The sequence below is a fragment of the Prionailurus viverrinus genome, chromosome B3 (genome assembly GCF_022837055.1).
Source record: "Prionailurus viverrinus isolate Anna chromosome B3, UM_Priviv_1.0, whole genome shotgun sequence".
Lineage (NCBI taxonomy): Eukaryota > Metazoa > Chordata > Mammalia > Carnivora > Felidae > Prionailurus > Prionailurus viverrinus.
Window position 1 is genome coordinate 80,019,715 of NC_062566.1, and position 19,159 is coordinate 80,038,873.

At 38.3% G+C, this 19,159-nt stretch overlaps 1 protein-coding gene across 3 annotated transcripts in view; it reads left to right on the forward strand.

Moving 5' to 3' along the window:
- Positions 1-45: 45 nt before the first annotated feature.
- The window catches only part of PRORP (protein only RNase P catalytic subunit), a 127,033-nt gene continuing 107,919 nt past the window's right edge, over positions 46-19,159 (forward strand). Inside the window, exons 1-4 of one of the 3 annotated variants that reach the window (XM_047864440.1) lie at positions 46-201; positions 561-1,840; positions 3,715-3,762; positions 4,238-4,370. In XM_047864440.1, coding sequence (XP_047720396.1) covers positions 855-1,840; positions 3,715-3,762; positions 4,238-4,370 — 1,167 coding nt within the window. In that variant the 5' untranslated portion in view covers positions 46-201; positions 561-854. Of the gene's footprint in view, positions 202-560; positions 1,841-3,226; positions 3,312-3,714; positions 3,763-4,237; positions 4,371-19,159 lie in introns of those variants that run through there. The other 2 variants (XM_047864442.1, XM_047864441.1) reach the window with 2 other exon arrangements.

A 19,159-nucleotide genomic window follows, 5' to 3' on the forward strand; every position in this document is an offset into this window, starting at 1 on the left:
ATAAAGGTTCTCTGAATGTAGCAGACGTCAACAGCCAATTCTGCCACTAAAAGCTTCAAAGTAGTTTTTTTAATCGCCCTAAGGCCCAGCGAAACGCTCGCGTCGAATTCTGTCACGCCCCCGGGGTCCGGGCCCTCGCGGTGCATTCTGGATGCGGTAGTTTCCGCCGTGTTTATGGTTGCGTTCAGCGTGAGTGCTGAGGTGAGTTGTTGAATGGAGTGAACATTGTTTGTGATCGGTTCGTACACAGCAGGCAGTGACCTTTGTGTACCTCCCTTCCTTACTTGAATTGTTGGCTCTGCTGTCTCCCCACCTCCCCTGCCCTCATATCCTTACCTGATGTCTTTGGCGGCCTGGGAGGGTTGTAATGCAGGCCCAGGGCTCTTAGACTTGGGCTTTCGCCGCTGTCCATGCTGCTGCTAGGTCTGGGGTTGGGGACTCCTGGTAGCGGTTTTCCACTTTAAGCCCTTCCGTCAGCAAGGCTCCCATGGGATCCTACCTTTTTTCAAGGGCACACACGCGAAACAAATTGGACGGACCTCCTTGTGCTTTTTCCTCAGGTTTATAGGTTGGAATTTATCTGCCACCAGAAGATTCCTGCCCTATCGCCTGGTTCTGGGACTTGTGACTATTGGCTGTCCCTGGATGGTTGTTTAATGGAGAGAACTCACCAGACTTCGTTGTATTAATAGCCCAAAAAGCAGATCCTTGATTTGTCTGTGAGAAAATGAAAATCATCTTTTAAGAAATTGTGCTTTGGTTCTTCGCCCCTCACGCCCAATTCCTTAATTACGCTGTAGAAGTAGGGGCTTTATGAACATCTCTCTAATTATATCTGGTGCTGATCTCACCGCATGATGACTTTCTGTTTCACTGGTATTCGAAGCCTTCCTAAGTTTTGGAAGAGCAACCCATACCTTAGCGTAGGCCCAGGACACTCTTATTTCTCTCTCTTTCTCAAAGACTATTGTGGCATCAGGAACCAACAGAAGTGGTTTTCTCTTAAAGCGGTGTCTCCACAAAATACTAAAGCAGTGAATCTTCTGATTGCCAAGGCCAGATATCTCAGGAAAGGAGATGAAGGCAGTAATCAAGTTTCTTCTGATTCCCATCTTTTTGCTGCTGGAGCAGCAAAGAAGAGATCACAGATGAATACTCATAGGGAAGATCATGCCTTGCCACCTGCGAGGAACACTATTCAACTTCCAACAAGACCCCTGAATTCAGAAGAGTGGGATAAATTCAAGGAAGATTTCAAAGGAAAGGCTAATTTTGAAAATTGGATCATTTCACAAATGGCTCACTGCCATAGCTCTATAGATGTGGCCAAATCTTTGTTAGCCTGGGTAGCTGCAAAAAACAATGGTATTGTAGGCTATAATTTGCTGGTCAAGTATTTGTATCTCTGCGTCTTTCATAAACATATATCAGAAGTTATTGATGTCTATGAAATCATGAAAGCCAGATACAAGAGGTTAGAACCTGGAGGATATACTCTTCTCATCCGAGGATTAATCCACTCAGACAGATGGAAAGAGGCCTTGCTGCTGTTAGAGGATATCAAAAAAGTCATGATTCCTTCAAAAAAGAACTACAATGATTGTATCGAGGGAGCCCTCCTTCACCAAGATGTAAACCTAGCGTGGAATTTGTATCAGGAATTGTTGGGTCATAATCTTATTCCTATGTTAAAAACTTTAAAAGCATTCTTTGATTTTGGAAAAAACATAAAAGATGATCAGTATTCAAACAAGCTATTTGACATTCTTTTGTATCTAAGAAATAATCATCTATATCCTGGGGAATCATTTGCACACAGTATAAAAACATGGTTTGAGAGGTAATTTTAATTTTTTTATATGTATGTTTTTAATTCAATACCGTTACCTAAAAGCAGCTGCCTCCTTTTTTTGTTGCTGAGAATTACTCTATTCAAATTATACTTTCCTTCCTTGAGATTTATTTCTCCTTAAAGACAACATTTTCTCTCTTTAAAAAAAGTAATAGCATAAACAAGTTGTTGTATTTTCCATTCATCACATAAAAGGGAAATTATAGATCATTTGTATGTTTTTATGTATTTTTTCTGTTTGGAAGGATCATCTGTTTTTTCTGAGGTATTCACTTTGATGTGCCTACCAATAGTACTTATGGTTGGAGTTTATAGCAAGAAAACTGGAGCTGTCTTTGGATCATATTAGTATTTTCAGAAGTTCTTCTGAAACCTAGTGACTGGTATCTGTTTAATCTATGCATTTCATCAACTTGGATGTTTAGAACAGATAAGGGAAGCCTGAGCAGACATGATATGTGAGTGTTAAAAATGGAAAATCTCTTCATTCCAGTTCATTTTGTATCTTACCATCACCCAACTGCTCTCTCCAAGGCTCTCTGCTTTCCCTTTGCTTTTTGTTCACGTTCCTGGCTGTGACCCTATTTATTGCTTCAGTTTTTTATTCACTGATTCACTACTAATTTTTTTTAGGCACTTTCAAAAAAATTCATTCTTTTTCTGTTTTCTCTTTTCAACTATATGTATATCCTTTGCACAGAGCTTTGAAGTAGCAATCATGTTTAATTATCTTGTTTAACAAATTTGTTGAATATGAGTGGAGGAGCTAGATTGCGAAATTATTTGAATGCCAAGGATTTGGGGTTTTGTTCTGTTACCTTAGAGTAGAGTTCCAGGGCACCTGGCTCAGTCGGTTAAGCATCCCACTCTTAATTTTGGCTCAGGTCATGAGACCTAATCTCAGGGTTATGAGATTGAGCCCTGTGTCAGGCTCCATGCTGAGCATGGAGCCTGCTTAAGATTGTCTCCCTCTCTCTCTCTCTCTGCCCCTTCCCTGCTCTCTTGCGTGTGCACTCACTCTCCTCTCTCTCTCAAAAAATAAATTAAAAAATAAAAATAAAAAAGGTAATTGCCAAAACAGAGAAAAAGGTTGGAGAGGGATTAAGATTGGAAATAGGAAGATCTGTTTGGAGGCAATTGTAGGTTTGAATGAGAGATGATGAGATCCTGAATTATGAACTAGGGAAGGAGAAGGCAACAGAGTCCTTAGAAACTGATGGTAGTATATGTGAGAGAAAAAAAAGGAATACATTGATTGAGCAAATAAATCAGGTAGTTTTGAATGCTTCCATTTGGGTAGGCACTTTGGGTGTTTTGTGATGTAAGATCTATTATGATGGCATTCACAACCTAATGCAGGATGCAATACTTGACAGTTAATAGTGGTGTATAAGAAGATAGTGTAAGGGAAGGAATTACTCTGGGCAGGAACAATCTCTGGCAGCTTCATGGAGAAAGAGTTGAGTTTGATTTAGAGGTTACGCTATTAATGTTAGCTGCACAATCCCGTGAAAGTAGATTTAGACTTGAAGATGAGGGTTGAATGACCAGAGGAGAAGTGAAGGGAAGGAGGTCCACAGTACGGTACTGTTCCCTCCTTAGCCCCATCACAGTGTATCACCCACTCTTCTCATTAAACCATCCTGGGGAAGTATCCTGAACATTTCAGAGCTCTTGCCTGCCGAGTTTCTAAATACAGTTTCTAAATAAAATGCCTATTTTTTGGTTCTATGGGAATCTGACCTTTTTTCTTTAAAAAAAAAATTAGAATTATTATCTCATTTATTTTATCAATTTGTTTATATTGTTTTAAGTTTTAGGAATCTGACGTAATGATTTGGTCTTGTAATCTTTTTTTGTAGTGTTCCTGGGGAACAATGGAAAGGACAGTTCACAACAATCCAGGGAAGGTAAAGACCAGTATTTTATTTTTAACTTGTTTAATTCAGGTTTAGTAGGTTTTGTTGCTACCGATCAAAAAATTTTTAAGAATACTTTAGAAATAGGATAATTAAGAGGGTACCCAAGAAAAAAAGCCATATTTGGCATATGGAGGATTTGCAGTGCTCAACATGTTTTTCCCATAGGTGCAGTGAGCCTCATGTGAAGCCTCAGAGATATTTTGCCTTACAGATCTGGGACCCAGTTGTGTTTTGGGAATAAGTTTAAATACTTTATCTGGATGCCCAGCAGTCTACTTTTTTGGGTTTTCTGGCATACCTAATGTGTGTTATTATCAGTTTTACAAAAAATTGCATGTGCTGATCACAAAGATTATAACATTCTTTTGAAATTACCTTTCAATTTCTTTCTGTCCTAGGATTATTCATTCTAGAGAAAATTCTTTTCCAGGATACCATTTAACACAAACTTTTGTAATTACAGTGGTCAGTGTTCAGGCTGTGGAAAAACCATAGAGTCTCTTCACCTGAGTCCAGAAGAGTATGAATTTCTCAAGGAAAAAATCATGAGGGATGTGATAGATGGAGGTGATCAATACAAAAAGACAACCCCTCAGGTGAGTCCTGAACAGGATTTATTCCTTTTTTGGATTGCTTTTCTAGAGTAGGGGTTGGCAATTTTTTTCTATAAAAGACTGATAGTAAATATTTTAGGCTTTGTGGGCCAGTAAATATTTTGGGCTTTGTGGGCCATACAGTCTCTGTTGCAACTTTTCAACTTGGAATACAATACATAATATAGTACATAAATGAATGAGCATGGCTGTGTTACAGTAAAACTATATTAATGAAAATAACAGTGGGCTGGATTTGGCCTGCCGGCTATAGTTGCCAACCTTTAGGAGAGACTGCTTAGAATTTAATAGAATAATTGGGGTAGACTGTCATCCATGTATTGAAGTCAGTTCTGTTTCGTGTAGATGCAAGTCCACTTAAGCCAAAAAGATAGGTGCTTATTTTTTTGTCTAAGTATTTCCAGAAAACTGTGTTCAGTAAATTCCCATGAAAACATGGCTTTTCACAACTCTTCTAATCAAGAGAATTTAAGGTAACTTGACAAAATTATTTCCAAATTTTCTAAGTATTGAATTTGATTCTGTAAGTCATTTTTAATAGCTTCATTTTGCTAATCTTCAGTACTTTATACTGGTTCACTAAGATTAAGTTGAAGAACTAAAATGCTTTTACAACTTGGGGAAAAATTGCTTATCATCTTACTAAATGCTTTTTCTTCAAGATACCAAATAAAAATAAGAAGTAAAAATAGTTTTGCCTTCTCCCCTTGACTTAAAATTGTCACAGAAGGCCCCTAGATCATATGAAAACTTTTAATCCTCAAAATAAAGTCAAAATATGGTCCATAAAAACATTAGCTTCATTTTATGGAATACCTTTTAGCTGACTTTATTGATAAATAAAATTAGTTAACATTTATTAATGATGCTAAGTATTTTATATTCATTATCTTATATATTATTTAATTTTTATAACCACCCTAAAAGGTACTATTTTATTTCTGTTTTATAGAGAGAGTGACTGAGGCTTTGGGAGATTAAATCTGCCCAAGGACCCCTCACTAGGACTGACTGACCCTAAAACCTTTACTGTCACACTCTATTGCCTCTCACTGCATGACAGTCCATAGTTCCATATAAATCTGGCAGCCAGCTGGTTGGAGTAGCTTCAAGAATTTCTGCCAGCTGAAATACGATTTAAACAAATAAATTTCATTTCCCTCATTAAACATCTGTTGAACGCTTGTCTGTATTTTCTACAGTAGATGTTAAGATAGATGCAAGGTTGTGTACAAATTATGCTGTTTGCTGCCAAAACTTAACCATTTCTGTTGTGGATTAATTGAAGTTTTCCCACCTTTCATTTTTTATTTAATAGTCTTCAACCTAAAGGAAAAATGAAAGAATAGCACAATAGACACCTACATACTCTTCATTTTGAGTAACCAATTGTTACCATGCCATTTATGGATTCCCTCCATATGTTTTTATGAGTTATATAAATGTAGGTTGTGGGGGCACCTGGGTGTCTCTCAGTTGGTTGAGCGTCTAACTCTTGTTGTCAGCTCAGGTCATGATCTCAAGGTTTGTAAGTTCAAGCCCACATTGAACTATTAGTGTGGAGCCTGCTTGGGATTCATTCTCTCTCTCTCTCTCTCTCTCTCTCTCTCTCTCTCTCTCTCTCTTCTTTCTCTGCCCCTCCCCTGCTTGCTCTTTCTTTCAAAATAAACAAATAAAAAAAAATAATAGGTTGTAGACATATTACCTTAAATATTTCAGCCTGTATCTTCTAAGAATAAGAAAATTCTGTTGTTAAATACCATTATCACATCTAAGAACCTTCATATTAATATAACTTAATAAAAGGCACATATTCAAATTTTCCCAGTTGCCTCCTTGAAATGTATTTTATAACTTTTCCCCCCACTGATCCAGGATTCAGTCAAGATTTGTTCATTGCTTTTGGTGGTTAGGTCTCTCTAAATCAAGAGCAGCCCCTCCCACACTGCTTTTTTTTTTTTTTTTTTAATGACATTGATTTTTTTTTTTTTGAAAAGTCTAGGTGTTTTGTCTTATACTGGACTTCTCAAACTTTGTACCTGTGAATCATTTGAAGGTCTGGTTAAAATGCAGACCTATGATTGAGTTGTCTAGGGGCCCAAGACTCTGTATTTTGAACAAGCTCCCAGATGATATGATTCTGGTCTTTAGACCACATTTTGAGCAATAAGACTTTAGACTGATTGATTGCTTTTTATTCATTAATTCAGTATAAAAGATTTTGGGTAAAGTATGTAGGTGATGCTGTGTGCTTACTGCAGCCACATAATATTAGATTATTTTCACTATTGATGCTAAGTTTCATCACTTGATTAAGAGGACAACTGCCAGATATCTCCATTATAAAGGTATATTTTTCCCTTTGTAATCTTTGTAATTAAAAAGTGGGGTGCCTGGGTGGCATAGTTGGTTAAGCTTCTAACTCTTGATCTCGGCTCAGGTCATGATCTCACATTTCGTGAGTTGGAGCCCAGCACCGGCTCTGTGCTGATGGTGCAGAGCTTGCTTGGGATTTGGGGTGCCTGGGTGGCTCAGTCACTTGGGCGTCCGACTTTGGCTCAGATCACGATCTCATGGTTTGGTTTGTGAGTTCGAGCCCTGCATCGGGCTCTGTGCTGACAGCTCAGCCTGGAGCCCGCTTTGGATTCTGTGTCTCCCTGTCTCTCTCTGCCCCTCCCCTGTTCACACATGTGCACATGCATACTCTCTCTAAAAAATAAATATTTAAAAAGTAATCTGTGGAGTAATATTTCAGGACTATGCAGATATCCTGTCACTCTTGCGGATTTCCTGTTAACTCTTCACCTAGTGTTTTTCACATCATGGAGATGATCTCTACTTTTGGAGGTTGCACAGTGGTGATCTTCGAGTTACTTTATTCCTTCCACATTTATTAACTGGTACTATTCTATAAATGGTTTTTCTCTTTCTTGGAGCTCTTTTGTTTGTTTGTTTGTTTTTTAAACATTATTTTTGAGACAGAGAGAGAGAGAGCATGAACAGGGGAGGGTCAGAGAAAGAGGGAGACACAGAATCTGAAACAGGCTCCAGGCTCTGAGCTGTCTGAGCCTGACATGGGGCTCGAACCCATGGACTGCAAGATCATGACCTGAGCCGAAGTCGGACGCCTAACCAACTGAGCCACCCAGGCACCCCTGTTTTGTTTTTTTAATAATCTATATAGACATAAGGACAAGGACTTTTTTTTTTAATTAATTGTGTTAGAATCCATTACCATCATTATTCTTTTTGATGCTCAAATTGTCTTGGATTTATCTTTTAGGAGCCCCCTTCAAGCCATCTCCTGTTTCTTTTTGGCATTTCACCACTACCCTATCAGTTTTTGCCCCCAGCTTTTGCACTTCTCTTCTTTCTGGCACAATCACTAATTGAATACTTTTGTTTGACACCTCTCAGTGGTTAAACATTGCTGTAATTCCTTTTTAATGAATATCACTTTAAATCTAGATTAATAGAAGGAAGATTTGTTAGTATTCTCTTTTGGAAAAGACTTAGAACCCAGAGCACATCTTCTCGTTGGACAGCGTTATACTGCCTATTCAATCCCTTTGCCCATTTTTGAACCAGGATTTTGTTTTTTGTTGTTGAGTTTTAAGTGGTCTCTATATACTCTGGATATTAATTTCTTATCAGATAATATGATTTACAAATATCTCCTATTCTATGAGTGGTCTCTTTACTCTATTGATAGTGTCTCTTGATGCACAAAATTTTTTTATTATTGTGAAGTCCAATTTGTTTGTTGTTTTTTTTGTTACCATATGTCTTTGGTGTCGTATCCAAGAAAATCATTGTTGAATTCAGTTTTTGTTCTGTTTTCTTCTAAGAGTTTTACTCTTTTAGGTCTTAATATTTAGATCTTTGATTCATTTTGAGTTCATGTTTGTGTATGGTGTTATGTAAGGGTCCAGCTTCATTCTTTTGCATGTCGATATCCAGTTTTCCCAGCACCATTTGTTGAAAGACTGCCCTTTCCCCGTAGAATGGTCTTGGCACCCTTGTCAGAAATCATTTGACTATGGATGAGAGGGTCTGGGTTTATGTCTATTCTGTTGGTCTATATGTGTGTTTTTACACCAGTACTACACTGTTTTGATTACTGTAACTTTGTAGTAAGTTTTAAAATCAGGAAGTATGAGTTTTGTTCTTTTTAAAGATTGTTTTGGGGGCGCCTGGGTGGCGCAGTCGGTTAAGCGTCCGACTTCAGCCAGGTCACGATCTCGCGGTCCGTGAGTTCGAGCCCCGCGTCGGGCTCTGGGCTGACGGCTCAGAGCCTGGAGCCTGTATCTGATTCTGTGTCTCCCTCGCTCTCTGCCCCTCCCCCGTTCATGCTCTGTCTCTCTCTGTCCCAAAAATAAATAAACGTTGAAAAAAAAAATTATGTTTAAAGATTGTTTTGGCTATTCAGGGTCCTTTGAGATCCCATATGAAGTTTAGGATGAGTTTTTCTATTTCTACAAAAAATATCATTTGGATTTTAATAGGGATTGCATTGAATTTGTAGATTGCTTTGGGTAGTATCAACATTTTAACAAGGTTAAGTCTTCCAGTTCAGGAACATAGGATGTGTTTCCATTTATTTATGTCTTTAATTTCTTTCAGCAATCTTTTGTGGTTTTCATTATAAAGTGTTTCACTTCCTTGATTAGGTTACTTCCTAACTATTTCATTCTTTTTGATACTATTGTAAATAGAATTGTTTCGTCATTTATGTTTTAGATTGTTCATTGTTAGTTTATAGAAATGCAACCAGTTTTTGTATGTTGACTTTGTAATCTGCTACTTTGCTGAACTGATATATTGTAACAGCTTTTTTTGGGTGTGGAATCTTTAGGATTTTCCGCATATAAGATCAAGTCATCTGCAAAACAAAAATAATTTTACATCTTCCTTTCTGACTTGGATGCTTTTTACTTATTTTACATGATTAAATTGCTCTAGCTAGAACTTCCAGTACTATGTTAAGTAGAAGTAGAAGGCATCCTTGCCTTGGTCTTGATCTTAGAGGAAAAGCTCTCAGTCTTTCACCATTGAATATTATGTTTGCTGTAGGTTTTTCACATATGGCTTTTATATTGAGGTAGTTTCCTTCTATTCCTAGTTTTTGGGGCTTTTTTTAATCAGGAAAAGGGTTTTTTGTCAAATGCTTTTCTGCATCAGTTGAGATGATCATGTGTTTTATTTTTCCTTTATTCTGTTGATGTGGCCTATTACATTGATAGATTTTCATATGTTGAACCATCCATGCATTCCAGGAATAGACCTGCTTGGTCATATTGTGTAATCCCTTTAATATGCTGTTAAATTTTGCTTGCTAGTATTTTGTTGAGGATTTTTGCATCACTGTTCATGGAGGATCTTGGTATGTATTTTTTTTGTAGTGTCTTTCTCTAGCTTTGGTAGAGCCAGTGTAATGCTGGCCTCCAAGAATGAATTAGGAAGTATTCTCTCCTCTTCAGTTTTTTGGAAAAGCTTGAGAAGGATTGGTATTAATTCTCTTTTGTAGAATTCACCAGTGAGCCATCAGGTCCAAGATGTCGTTGCCGCCATTGTTATTGTTGTTGTTGTTGTTGGGAGATTTTCTTACTGGTTCTGTTTCCTTACTACATATAGGTATATTCAGATTTTCTTTTTCTTTGTGATTATGCCTTGTTGTCTGTACCTCTGTGATCAAAAGCAGCGATCAGCAGAATGTAGATCCCCAGTATTTGGAAGACAGGATCCTTTTTGTCCACCCAGGCTCCCATAATGCGTGCAAGCTGCTCTAGGAACATGACAGATGCCTGCCATTTGTCTTCGGGTGTGGAATGGGTAGTTGCTACTGTATTAAGTGTTAAAACTGAACAAAATTAACCACAGTTTATCATACAAGGCTCCTTCTGCAATTTGCAAGCCTTCAACAGACTCCAGAGTTCCAAAATAGTTACATCAGACAAATTCTGTCAGTGTAATTGTTATCTAGGCGGGAGAGACAAATTCCTGGTACTTTCATCTCCACCATCTTCCCCTCAACTTAGTGAGTTTTGACACATACATACTCCCGTGGAACTGTCACCACAGTCAATATAATGAATATATCATCTCCAAAAGTTTCTTTGTGCTACTTTCTAGTGACTCCTGTACCTCACTCTTTCCTTGCCCCATGCCCCATAAACACCATGGAAGCACACCATATATAGTACTTTTTGTCTGTATTTTTTTTAATATTGAGCATAATTTTGAGATTTCATTCATATTTTGTGTCTCAATCATTTTTATTCCGAGTAACATTCTGTTGGGGTGGATATACCACAACTTATAAATTCTTTCATTTATTGATGGACATTTGGGTTATTTCCATTTTGGGGCTATTACAAATATAGCTAATAAGAACATTCTTTTATGTGGTGCCTGGGTGGCACAGTCAGTTAAGTGTCTGACTCTTGATTTCCACTCAGGTCATGATCTCATGGTTCATGAGTTTGAACCCTATCTTGGGCTCTGTGCTGACAGGATAGAGCCTGCTTGGGATTCTGTCTCTGGCTTTTTCTCTCTGCCCCTCCCCCACACATTCATGTACTCTCTCTCTCAAATTAGTAAATTAAAAAAATATAAAAGAACATTCTTGTACAAGAGTTTGTGCTTTGTTCCTCTGTGTTTGTTTCCTAGGGGTGCCTAAGGATGCCAAATTGCTACAAACTGGGTAACTTAAAACATCTGTTCTCTCATAGTTCTGGAGGCTAGAAGTCCAAAATCAAGGTATTTGTAGGGCCATGCTCCTTCTGAAGACTCTAGGGAAGAATCCTTCCTTCTCTTTTTCTAGCTTCACAAGCTCTTGACTCATGGTAATCCTTGGTTTTTCTTGGCTTTTAGGTGTATTTCTCTGCTTCTTTGTGTGCCATATTTTCTTTTGTCTTTCTTTTCTTTTGTTTTTAATGTTTATTTTGAGAGAGAGACACACACAGAGTACGAGTGGGAGAGGGGCAGAGAGAGAAGGAGACATAGAATCTGAAGCAGGCTCCAGGCTCTGGCTGTCAGCACAGAGCCCAATGTGGGGCTCAAACTCATGGACTGCGAGATAATGACCTGAGCCGAAGTCAGACGCTTAACCAACTGAGCCACCCAGGCACCCCTGTGTGCCATCTCTTCTTATGAGCACATCAGTCATTGGATTCAGGGCTCATCTTATTCCAGTATGATCTCATCTTAGCTAATTATAACTGCATCCAGATAAGGTCACATTCTGGGTGGACATGAATTAAAAACAATTTTTTTTGAATGTTTATTCATTTTTGAGAGAGTGAGAGCACGAGCAGGGAAGGGGCAGAGAGAGAGAGAGGGAGACACAGAATCCAAAGCAGGCTCCAGGCTCTGAGCTGTCAGCACAGAACCCAACACAGGGCTCAAACCCACAAACCATGAGATCATGACCTGAGCTGAAATCAGATGCTTAACCGACTGAGCCACCCAGGCGCTCCTGGGTGGGCATGAATTTTAGAAGGCATACTAACCACTAAAACTTTTCTTTCTCTTGCGTACGTATCTAGCAGTAGAGAGGTTGGGTCTTATGGTAGGTGTGTGTGTGTAGCTTTTTAAGAAACTGCCAAACTGTTTTCCAAAGTGGTTGTCCCATTTTATATTTTTATTAGCACTATATGAACATTACAGTTGTTCCACATCCTGGTCAACACTTAGTATGATGTCTCTTTACCTTTAGCTACTCTAATGGATCTGAAGTAGTATTTCATTGTTTGTTTGTATTTTTTTTAACATTTTTTTATTTTTGAGAGATAGAGTGGGACAGAACACAAGTGGGGGAGGGGCAGAGAGAGTGGGGGGAGACACAGAATCCAAAGCAGGCTCCAGGCTCTGAGCTGTCAGCACAGAGCCCTACTGGGGCTTGAACTCACAGACAGTGAAATCATGATCTGAGCCGAAGTCGGACGCTTGACTGACTGAGCCACCAGGCACCCCTCTCGTTGTTTTAATTTATATTTTCCTAATGACTGATAATGTTGAGCATCTTTTTATGTGCTTTGGTGAGTGCCTGTTCAGATATTTTGCCCATTGTTAAAACTGGGTTGCTTTCTTATTTAGTTGTAACAGTTTATATATTCTAGATATACTTCCTATGTCAGATCTTCTGCAAATATCTTTACTGTCTGTGGCTTGCCTTTCATTTTAATAAAATAGAGATTTGATTTAATTGTTCTGGTTTTAGGTCCTAGGCATCAGGATTTTCAAAAGCTCCCAGGTGATTTTAAAGTGCAGCCAAGGTTGGGGCACCCGTGTGGCTCAGTCAGTTAAGCGTCTGAATTCGGCTCAGGTCACGATCTCACAGTTTGTGGGTTTGATCCCTGCATCGGGCTCTGTGCTGACAGCTCAGAGCCTGAGTCTGCTTTGGATTCTGTGTCTCCCTCTCTCTCTCTGCCCCTTCCTCACTTTTGCTCTTTCTCTCTTTCAAAAATAAACATTAAAATTTTTTTTTTTAAATAAAGTGTAACCAGGGTCAAGAACCACTGCTTCTGATGTGAGGTTTTGGTCTACAGCCATACCACGATGAATGCATCCAATCTTGTCTAATGTGATGTTTTGCAGAACCCTAATGTATGTATGGCAGCTTCTTTTCTACAGGATAATTTTGGGAGAAAACCTCAGTCATAGGTAAATTTTTAGCTTTTCTGTTTTAAACCTTTGTTTACTGTACTTAGACATCACAGCCAGCAGATGGCAATAGTATCACATGTAAAAATTATTGTATAGTCAGATCAATTAGGTTAAAGGATTTGCTAACCTTATTTAATTATTAAACTGAAAGAAAGGCACCTGGGTGGCTTGGTCAATTAAGTGTCTGACTTTGGCTCAGGTCATGATCTCGTGGTTTATGAGTTCAAGTCCTACATCAGGCTCTGTGCTGACTGCTCAGAGCCTGGAGCCTGCTTTGGATTCTGTGTCTCCCTCTCTCTCTGCCCCTCTCTTGCTCCTGCTCTCTCTTTCTCAAAAATAAATAAACATTAAAAAAATCTTTTAAAAAATTATTAAGCCAAAAGATATGCATGTCATTTTTAAGTCTGGTTAGTGATAGTAGGTAAAGATAGGAGCTGTAAAAGTGAATTTTAAGTGAACAAAGCAGAACTCTGAATGGTATGTGTATCTTGCTGATTTAACTATATGAAACTAATTGAGAGAAGATCAGTGGAGATCAAAAAGTGTATTTGAAGGACACCTGAGTGGCTCAGTTGGTTAAGCATCTGATTCTTGGCTTTGGCTCTGTCATGATCTCATAGTTCATGAGTTTGAGCCCCACATCAGGCTCCACAGCTGGCAGCGTGGAGCCTGCTTGGGATTCTCTGTCTCCCTCCCTCTCTGCCCCTCCCCCACTTACACTGTCTCCGTCTTTCTCAAAATAAATAAACCTTTTTAAAAGGTGCATTTGGAGGGTACCTGGGCGGCTCAGTCAGTTGAACGTCCAACTCCAGCTTAGGTCATTATCTCACAGTTCATGAGTTCTAGCCCCACATCGGACTCTGTGCTGACAGCTCAGAACCTGGAGCCTGCTTCAGATTCTGTGTCTCCCTCTCTCTCTGCCCCTTCCCTGCTCACACTCTCTCTCTCAAAAATAAATGAAACATTAAAAAAAATTTTAAGTGCATTTGGAGCTATGTAGATACTGCTAGTTTAATATTAATAGTTAATAATTAATGTTAATTTTTAATATTAAGATTTCCTCCCTTTATTTTCCTTCATTCTAAGCAGTAATGTTACTTTACAGTCCGATTTTTTTTTAAATTCAACTGCTAAGTCTGAATTCACTTCTTTCTTTAATCTTTTTATTAGGAAAAATTTCAAACATCTGTCAAGGAGAGAGACTGGTATAATGAACCGCTAGCTCAATGATCATTAACTCATGGCCACTTTTAGTTCATGAACACTTCCACCTGTTTCTTGTTTGCTCCTCAGATTGTGAAGCAAATGTGATCTTAATCATTTGTCCTGTTAATTATAAATTCACTTCACTTGTTTCTCTTACCTAAAAAATTCTTTACACAGTGATTTTTTCTTAAAAACTAAGAAACACTTGGGCACCTGGGTGGCTTAGTCAGTTAAGCGTCCCACCCCTGATCAGGTCATGGTCTCACAGTTCGTGGATTTGAGCCCCACGCCGGGCTCTGTGTGGACAGCTCAGAGCCTGGAGCCTGCTTCAGATTCTGTGTCTCCCTCTCTCTCTGCCCCTGCCCCACTCACCCTCTCTCTCTCTCTCTCAAAAATAAACATTAAAAAAAAAAAAGTTAAGAATACTTTAGAACAGTAAAAATTGTCAAACTTTTTGGTCTCAAGACCCTTTTACATTCTTTTTTTTTTTTTTAAGATTTTTTTTTTAATTAATCTCTCCACCCTATGTGGAGCTCAAACTTACAATCCCAAGACCAAGAGTTGCACGCTCCACCAACTGAGCCAGCCACGTGCCCCACAACCTTTTTATAGCTTAAAATTAAGGACTCCTGAGAGATTTTATGTGAGATTATATCTATTGATAATTACTGGATTAGAAATTAAAACTGAGAACCTTTAAAAATATTAATTTATTTAAAACGACAATGTAAATACTATTACATGTTAACATAAATAATATTTCCTTAGTAATAACTATCATCCAAAACAAAAAAAAATTTGTGAAAAGAGAGGCATTGTCATATATTTGGAAGTCTCTTTAATTACATAACAATAGAAGACAGCTGAATTTGTATGTCTGCTTCTGTACTCAGTCTATTGTATGTGATTTTGGCTGAAGCATATGAAAAAAATGTGACCTCATATAGGTAAACATAAAAAAGTTAAGAGTATTTTATTGACATTTTTGGGTAACTGTGGTTATTCTTTGATATTCTACCAAAACTCCACACTTTTGAGCAAATGAGAATGGAAAAGGCAGATAACATGTTAGTATTATTATAAAAATCATTTTTAACCTCACAGATTTCCCAAAGGGGTCTTATAGATGCCCAGAAGTCTGCAAACCACAGTGTGGGAACCACTGCTCTAGAAATATTCCACTGCAGATGTAGTTTCCTTTTTCTAACTCTTTGAAAAGTTTAAGTAAAATTTATTTCTCTCAGTTTTATTCTACAGACATTAACAAAAGAAGTTAAAGACAACAGTCTCACTACTCAGCTTATTTTCTATTTAGGGTCTTCTCTTTTAGCTCTTATTGAGACTTTCTTCCTGACCATTGGTCACTTTCCAAAATGGAAGTGCCTTTTGTTCTAATTATAAAAATGATGTTTATTAATTATTTAAAAATTACAGTTAAAATAGATAATTCTAAAGAGGGAAATAATAGCCTACCAGGGTCCTCTCAGTTTGAACTTTTAATAAAACTTTTTTTTTTAACTCTAAATGAAACTTTAATCACAATAGCAGTCCCCCATAATCCTGTGATTTAGGACTTCTTAAAAAAAACTTTAATGACTTGGGATTCTGTTTTCTGAAAAAGAAATTGGAGGAAGGAAAATCACCTATAGTACATTTAATTGAGTTTTTGTTACGGAACCTGGTCTGGATGACCCAGTGGAAGAACCAAGCGGTACTCGGCACTCAGAGATCTTGAAAGGCAGGAGGTTTATTTTACACCTGTGGGCTCAGAGAAGCTAACTCTCCAGAGGTCTGAGCCCTCAGCATACACAGAGGGAACAATTTATAGTCTGTTACTTACGAATTCCACATTAGTAGTAATTTGGAGCAATGCTGCAAGCAGGGTGGGAAGAAGAACCTGTCCTGTTGGTCGGGGACAGGAATTTTCCTATTAGTCCTGTCAGCCATCTTATAACAGATTTTTCCCTATCATTTTTAGGGCTAAGTTTAAGTCAAACAATTTGTTCTGCTTGATGATATCTCTTGAGTTAAATGACAGAAGTAAAACCTTCTGGTGTTTCTCTAACTACAGATTTAAGACAGCACATGTGACCCAAATGAATGTCAGTATAAGAAGTGATCCAATGAGGGGTGCCTGGGTGGCTCAGTCAGTTGAGCGTCCAACTCTTGATTTCAGCCCAGGTCATGATTTCACAGTTCGTGCGTTTGAGCCCCGCATCGGGCTCCGCACTGATAGTGTGTAGCTTGGTTTTCTCTCTCCCTCTCTCTGCCCCTCCTGTGCATGCATGCACTCTCTCAAAATAAACTTAAAAAAAAAAAAGAACTGATCTAATGTAGGTGTTTGTTGTTTTTAGTTTGGGTGGCAGCTGCAAACTTGAAAGATGTGAACTGAGCCCTTTGTTGCAGTCTTCAGAACTTTGCTCTCTCATCTTTCTGGGTTTGAGGCTCCAGTTATCTCTCTCTTTTTTTTTTTTTTTTTTTTGCTCATTATCTTTTACATGAACTATGAGGTTCTCCCCCGCCCCAGATTTTAAAAAATGTTGAATGGCAAATGGCAAACTTGAGGGGTTTGGTAGTTTAAGAAGAAAACCTGAGAAAGAAATTTATATGCAAAGTATAGTTTTAAATCCATGTTATTTTGAAGTCTTTATTTATAAAAGCCCATTAATGAATATAGTTCTTAACTTAAAAACATTTTACCAATGCATACTTAATTAATCACTAATTTTATTCCCCATTCCCTCTTCTTCAGCTCCACAATTGAAAACTGGAAGGGACACTTGGGTGGCTCAGTCAGTTAAGCGTCTGACTCTTGGTTTCAGCTCAGGTCATGGTCTCACGGTTCATGAGTTCCAGCATGGGGCTCTGCTGATAGCATGGAGCCTCGTTGGGATTCTGTCTCTCCCTCTCTCTCTCTGCCCCTCCCCTGCTCACTCGCTCACTCTCTCTCAAAATAAATAAATAAACTTAAAAAAAAAAAAAAAGGAAAACTGGAAAATAGGCATGTAATCTCTAGATTGTCCAGGGTGTTGGTGCAAGAATTATGGTAAAATGTAATTAGAAAACTTAGGTAAAACTTCTAGAAAAATCAATGAGTTTAGAAGTACAGGAAAGGTGAAAATGTAGAAAGAAGCAGGCTGATTCTTTGCAGTGGACTTCTCAATGTGAAATATTCTCCTTATTTCTATATTCTTAATTTTCTCTTATGTAGTACTTACTGAAATTCTTCCAACTGGGATCAAGTCATTTTTATTAGAATTAACTTTAAGCAGTGCATTTCCTCCTGATGCTTTGCCGAGTCTTGTTTTACAAGGGAATGAGAATTGTGTGTGGTCGTGGGTGTTTGGTGGCTGCTGTTTTAGAACTGCGTGGTCATAGAGAACATAAAACATATTTCCAGGCAGATTTGAAGACAATGCTAGAATAGGAGGTTTCATGGAGATTACAGTGTTACAGGCAGAGGATAAAGGTGCTTTTAGACCCCTGATCTTAGCCAAAAGGCTGAGAAGCTTTAATAACGGTGCTTGAACAAGGTGGGAGTGTGCAAAGGAGAAACTTGACTAATTTTTCTCTTAGGCCAAGGGCAGGGAAGTCTGGTTTTTCTTATATGCTGTGATCTTTTCTCCCTTAGATTCAGGCTGGTACAGTTTTTGTTATAATGTAGTTCCATTATCTAGTTTGGCATGGAAACCAAGTCATTTCTTTCTTTTTTTTTTCTTAAGTTTATTTCTTTTTGAGAGAGAGAGAGAGAGAGAGAGAGAGAGAGAGAGAGAAAGCAAAGTGGGGAAGGGGCAGAGAGAGAGGGAGAGAGAGTCTGCTGACAGATCCCCCTGAACCATGAGAACCTGAGCTGAAGTCAGATACTCAGTCCAACTGAGTCCCCAGGTGCCCCAAACCAAGTCATTTCTTATAAACTTGTATTTATGAGAAAAATATTGTGAGTTCTAAATGACCATTTTATAAGTGAATTTTTAGAAATAATGTGTTGGAAGTGGAGCACTACCCAGAGTGACCACACTTTTAAGTTTTCTTTTCCTTAGAAACTGCTGCCCTAGATTTCTGATTCAGTTTTTTCTTTCACTATTGAATAAATGTAGTAGTTTTTATTGCCTTTTCATTTGTTCTCCCTAGAGAATAGAGTGGTGTAAATAAGAGATTAGAAACGATAACAAACTGGTTCTGAAGACTGTTTACTTCTGAGGAAAGAGAAAATTATTAATGTGAAATGGCAGCAGCAGAAATACTGAGAATAAGGGCAGAAGGTCTTCTTCATCCTTCATAGCTCCAAATTCCTGATCTTTGTAAAGATGCCCTTCTTCCAGCCTTTCTTCTCTCAGTAAATAAAACTTTCTCCTTCTAGTTATTTAGATATCACTATAAATGTCACTCATTCTTGACTTCTCTCTTTCCTTCATACCCTTCTTCCTGTCTACCAGAAAGTTCTGTTGATTTCCTTCAAAGGATATCGGACCATTTCTCATCACCTTCATTCACTACTACCAAGTTTTTGATCTAAGCCACCATCATCGCTAGACCAAGCAATTGCAGTAGCCTCCTAACTGGTTTCCCTGTTTCCCAGCGCCCAAGTTTGTTTTCAGCCCGAGTGATCCTTTTAAATCCATGTTGGATCATATCTCTTTTCTGCTGAAAACTTTCCAAGAGCTTTCCATGTCACTCAGGCTGAAAGTCAGTCTTTACAGTGACCTGAAAGGCTCTGCCTAATCTGGCATCCCATAGCCTCTCAGATCTTGCTCCATTCCAGCTGTATTGGACTCTTGTGTGTTTCTTTTCCTTTTCTTTATATTTCCTTCTTATTTCTCAATCCTACCAGATACGCTCCTACCTCAGGACCTTCACCCTTGCTATTTCCTCTTCCTCCCAATATCTGCATGATTATT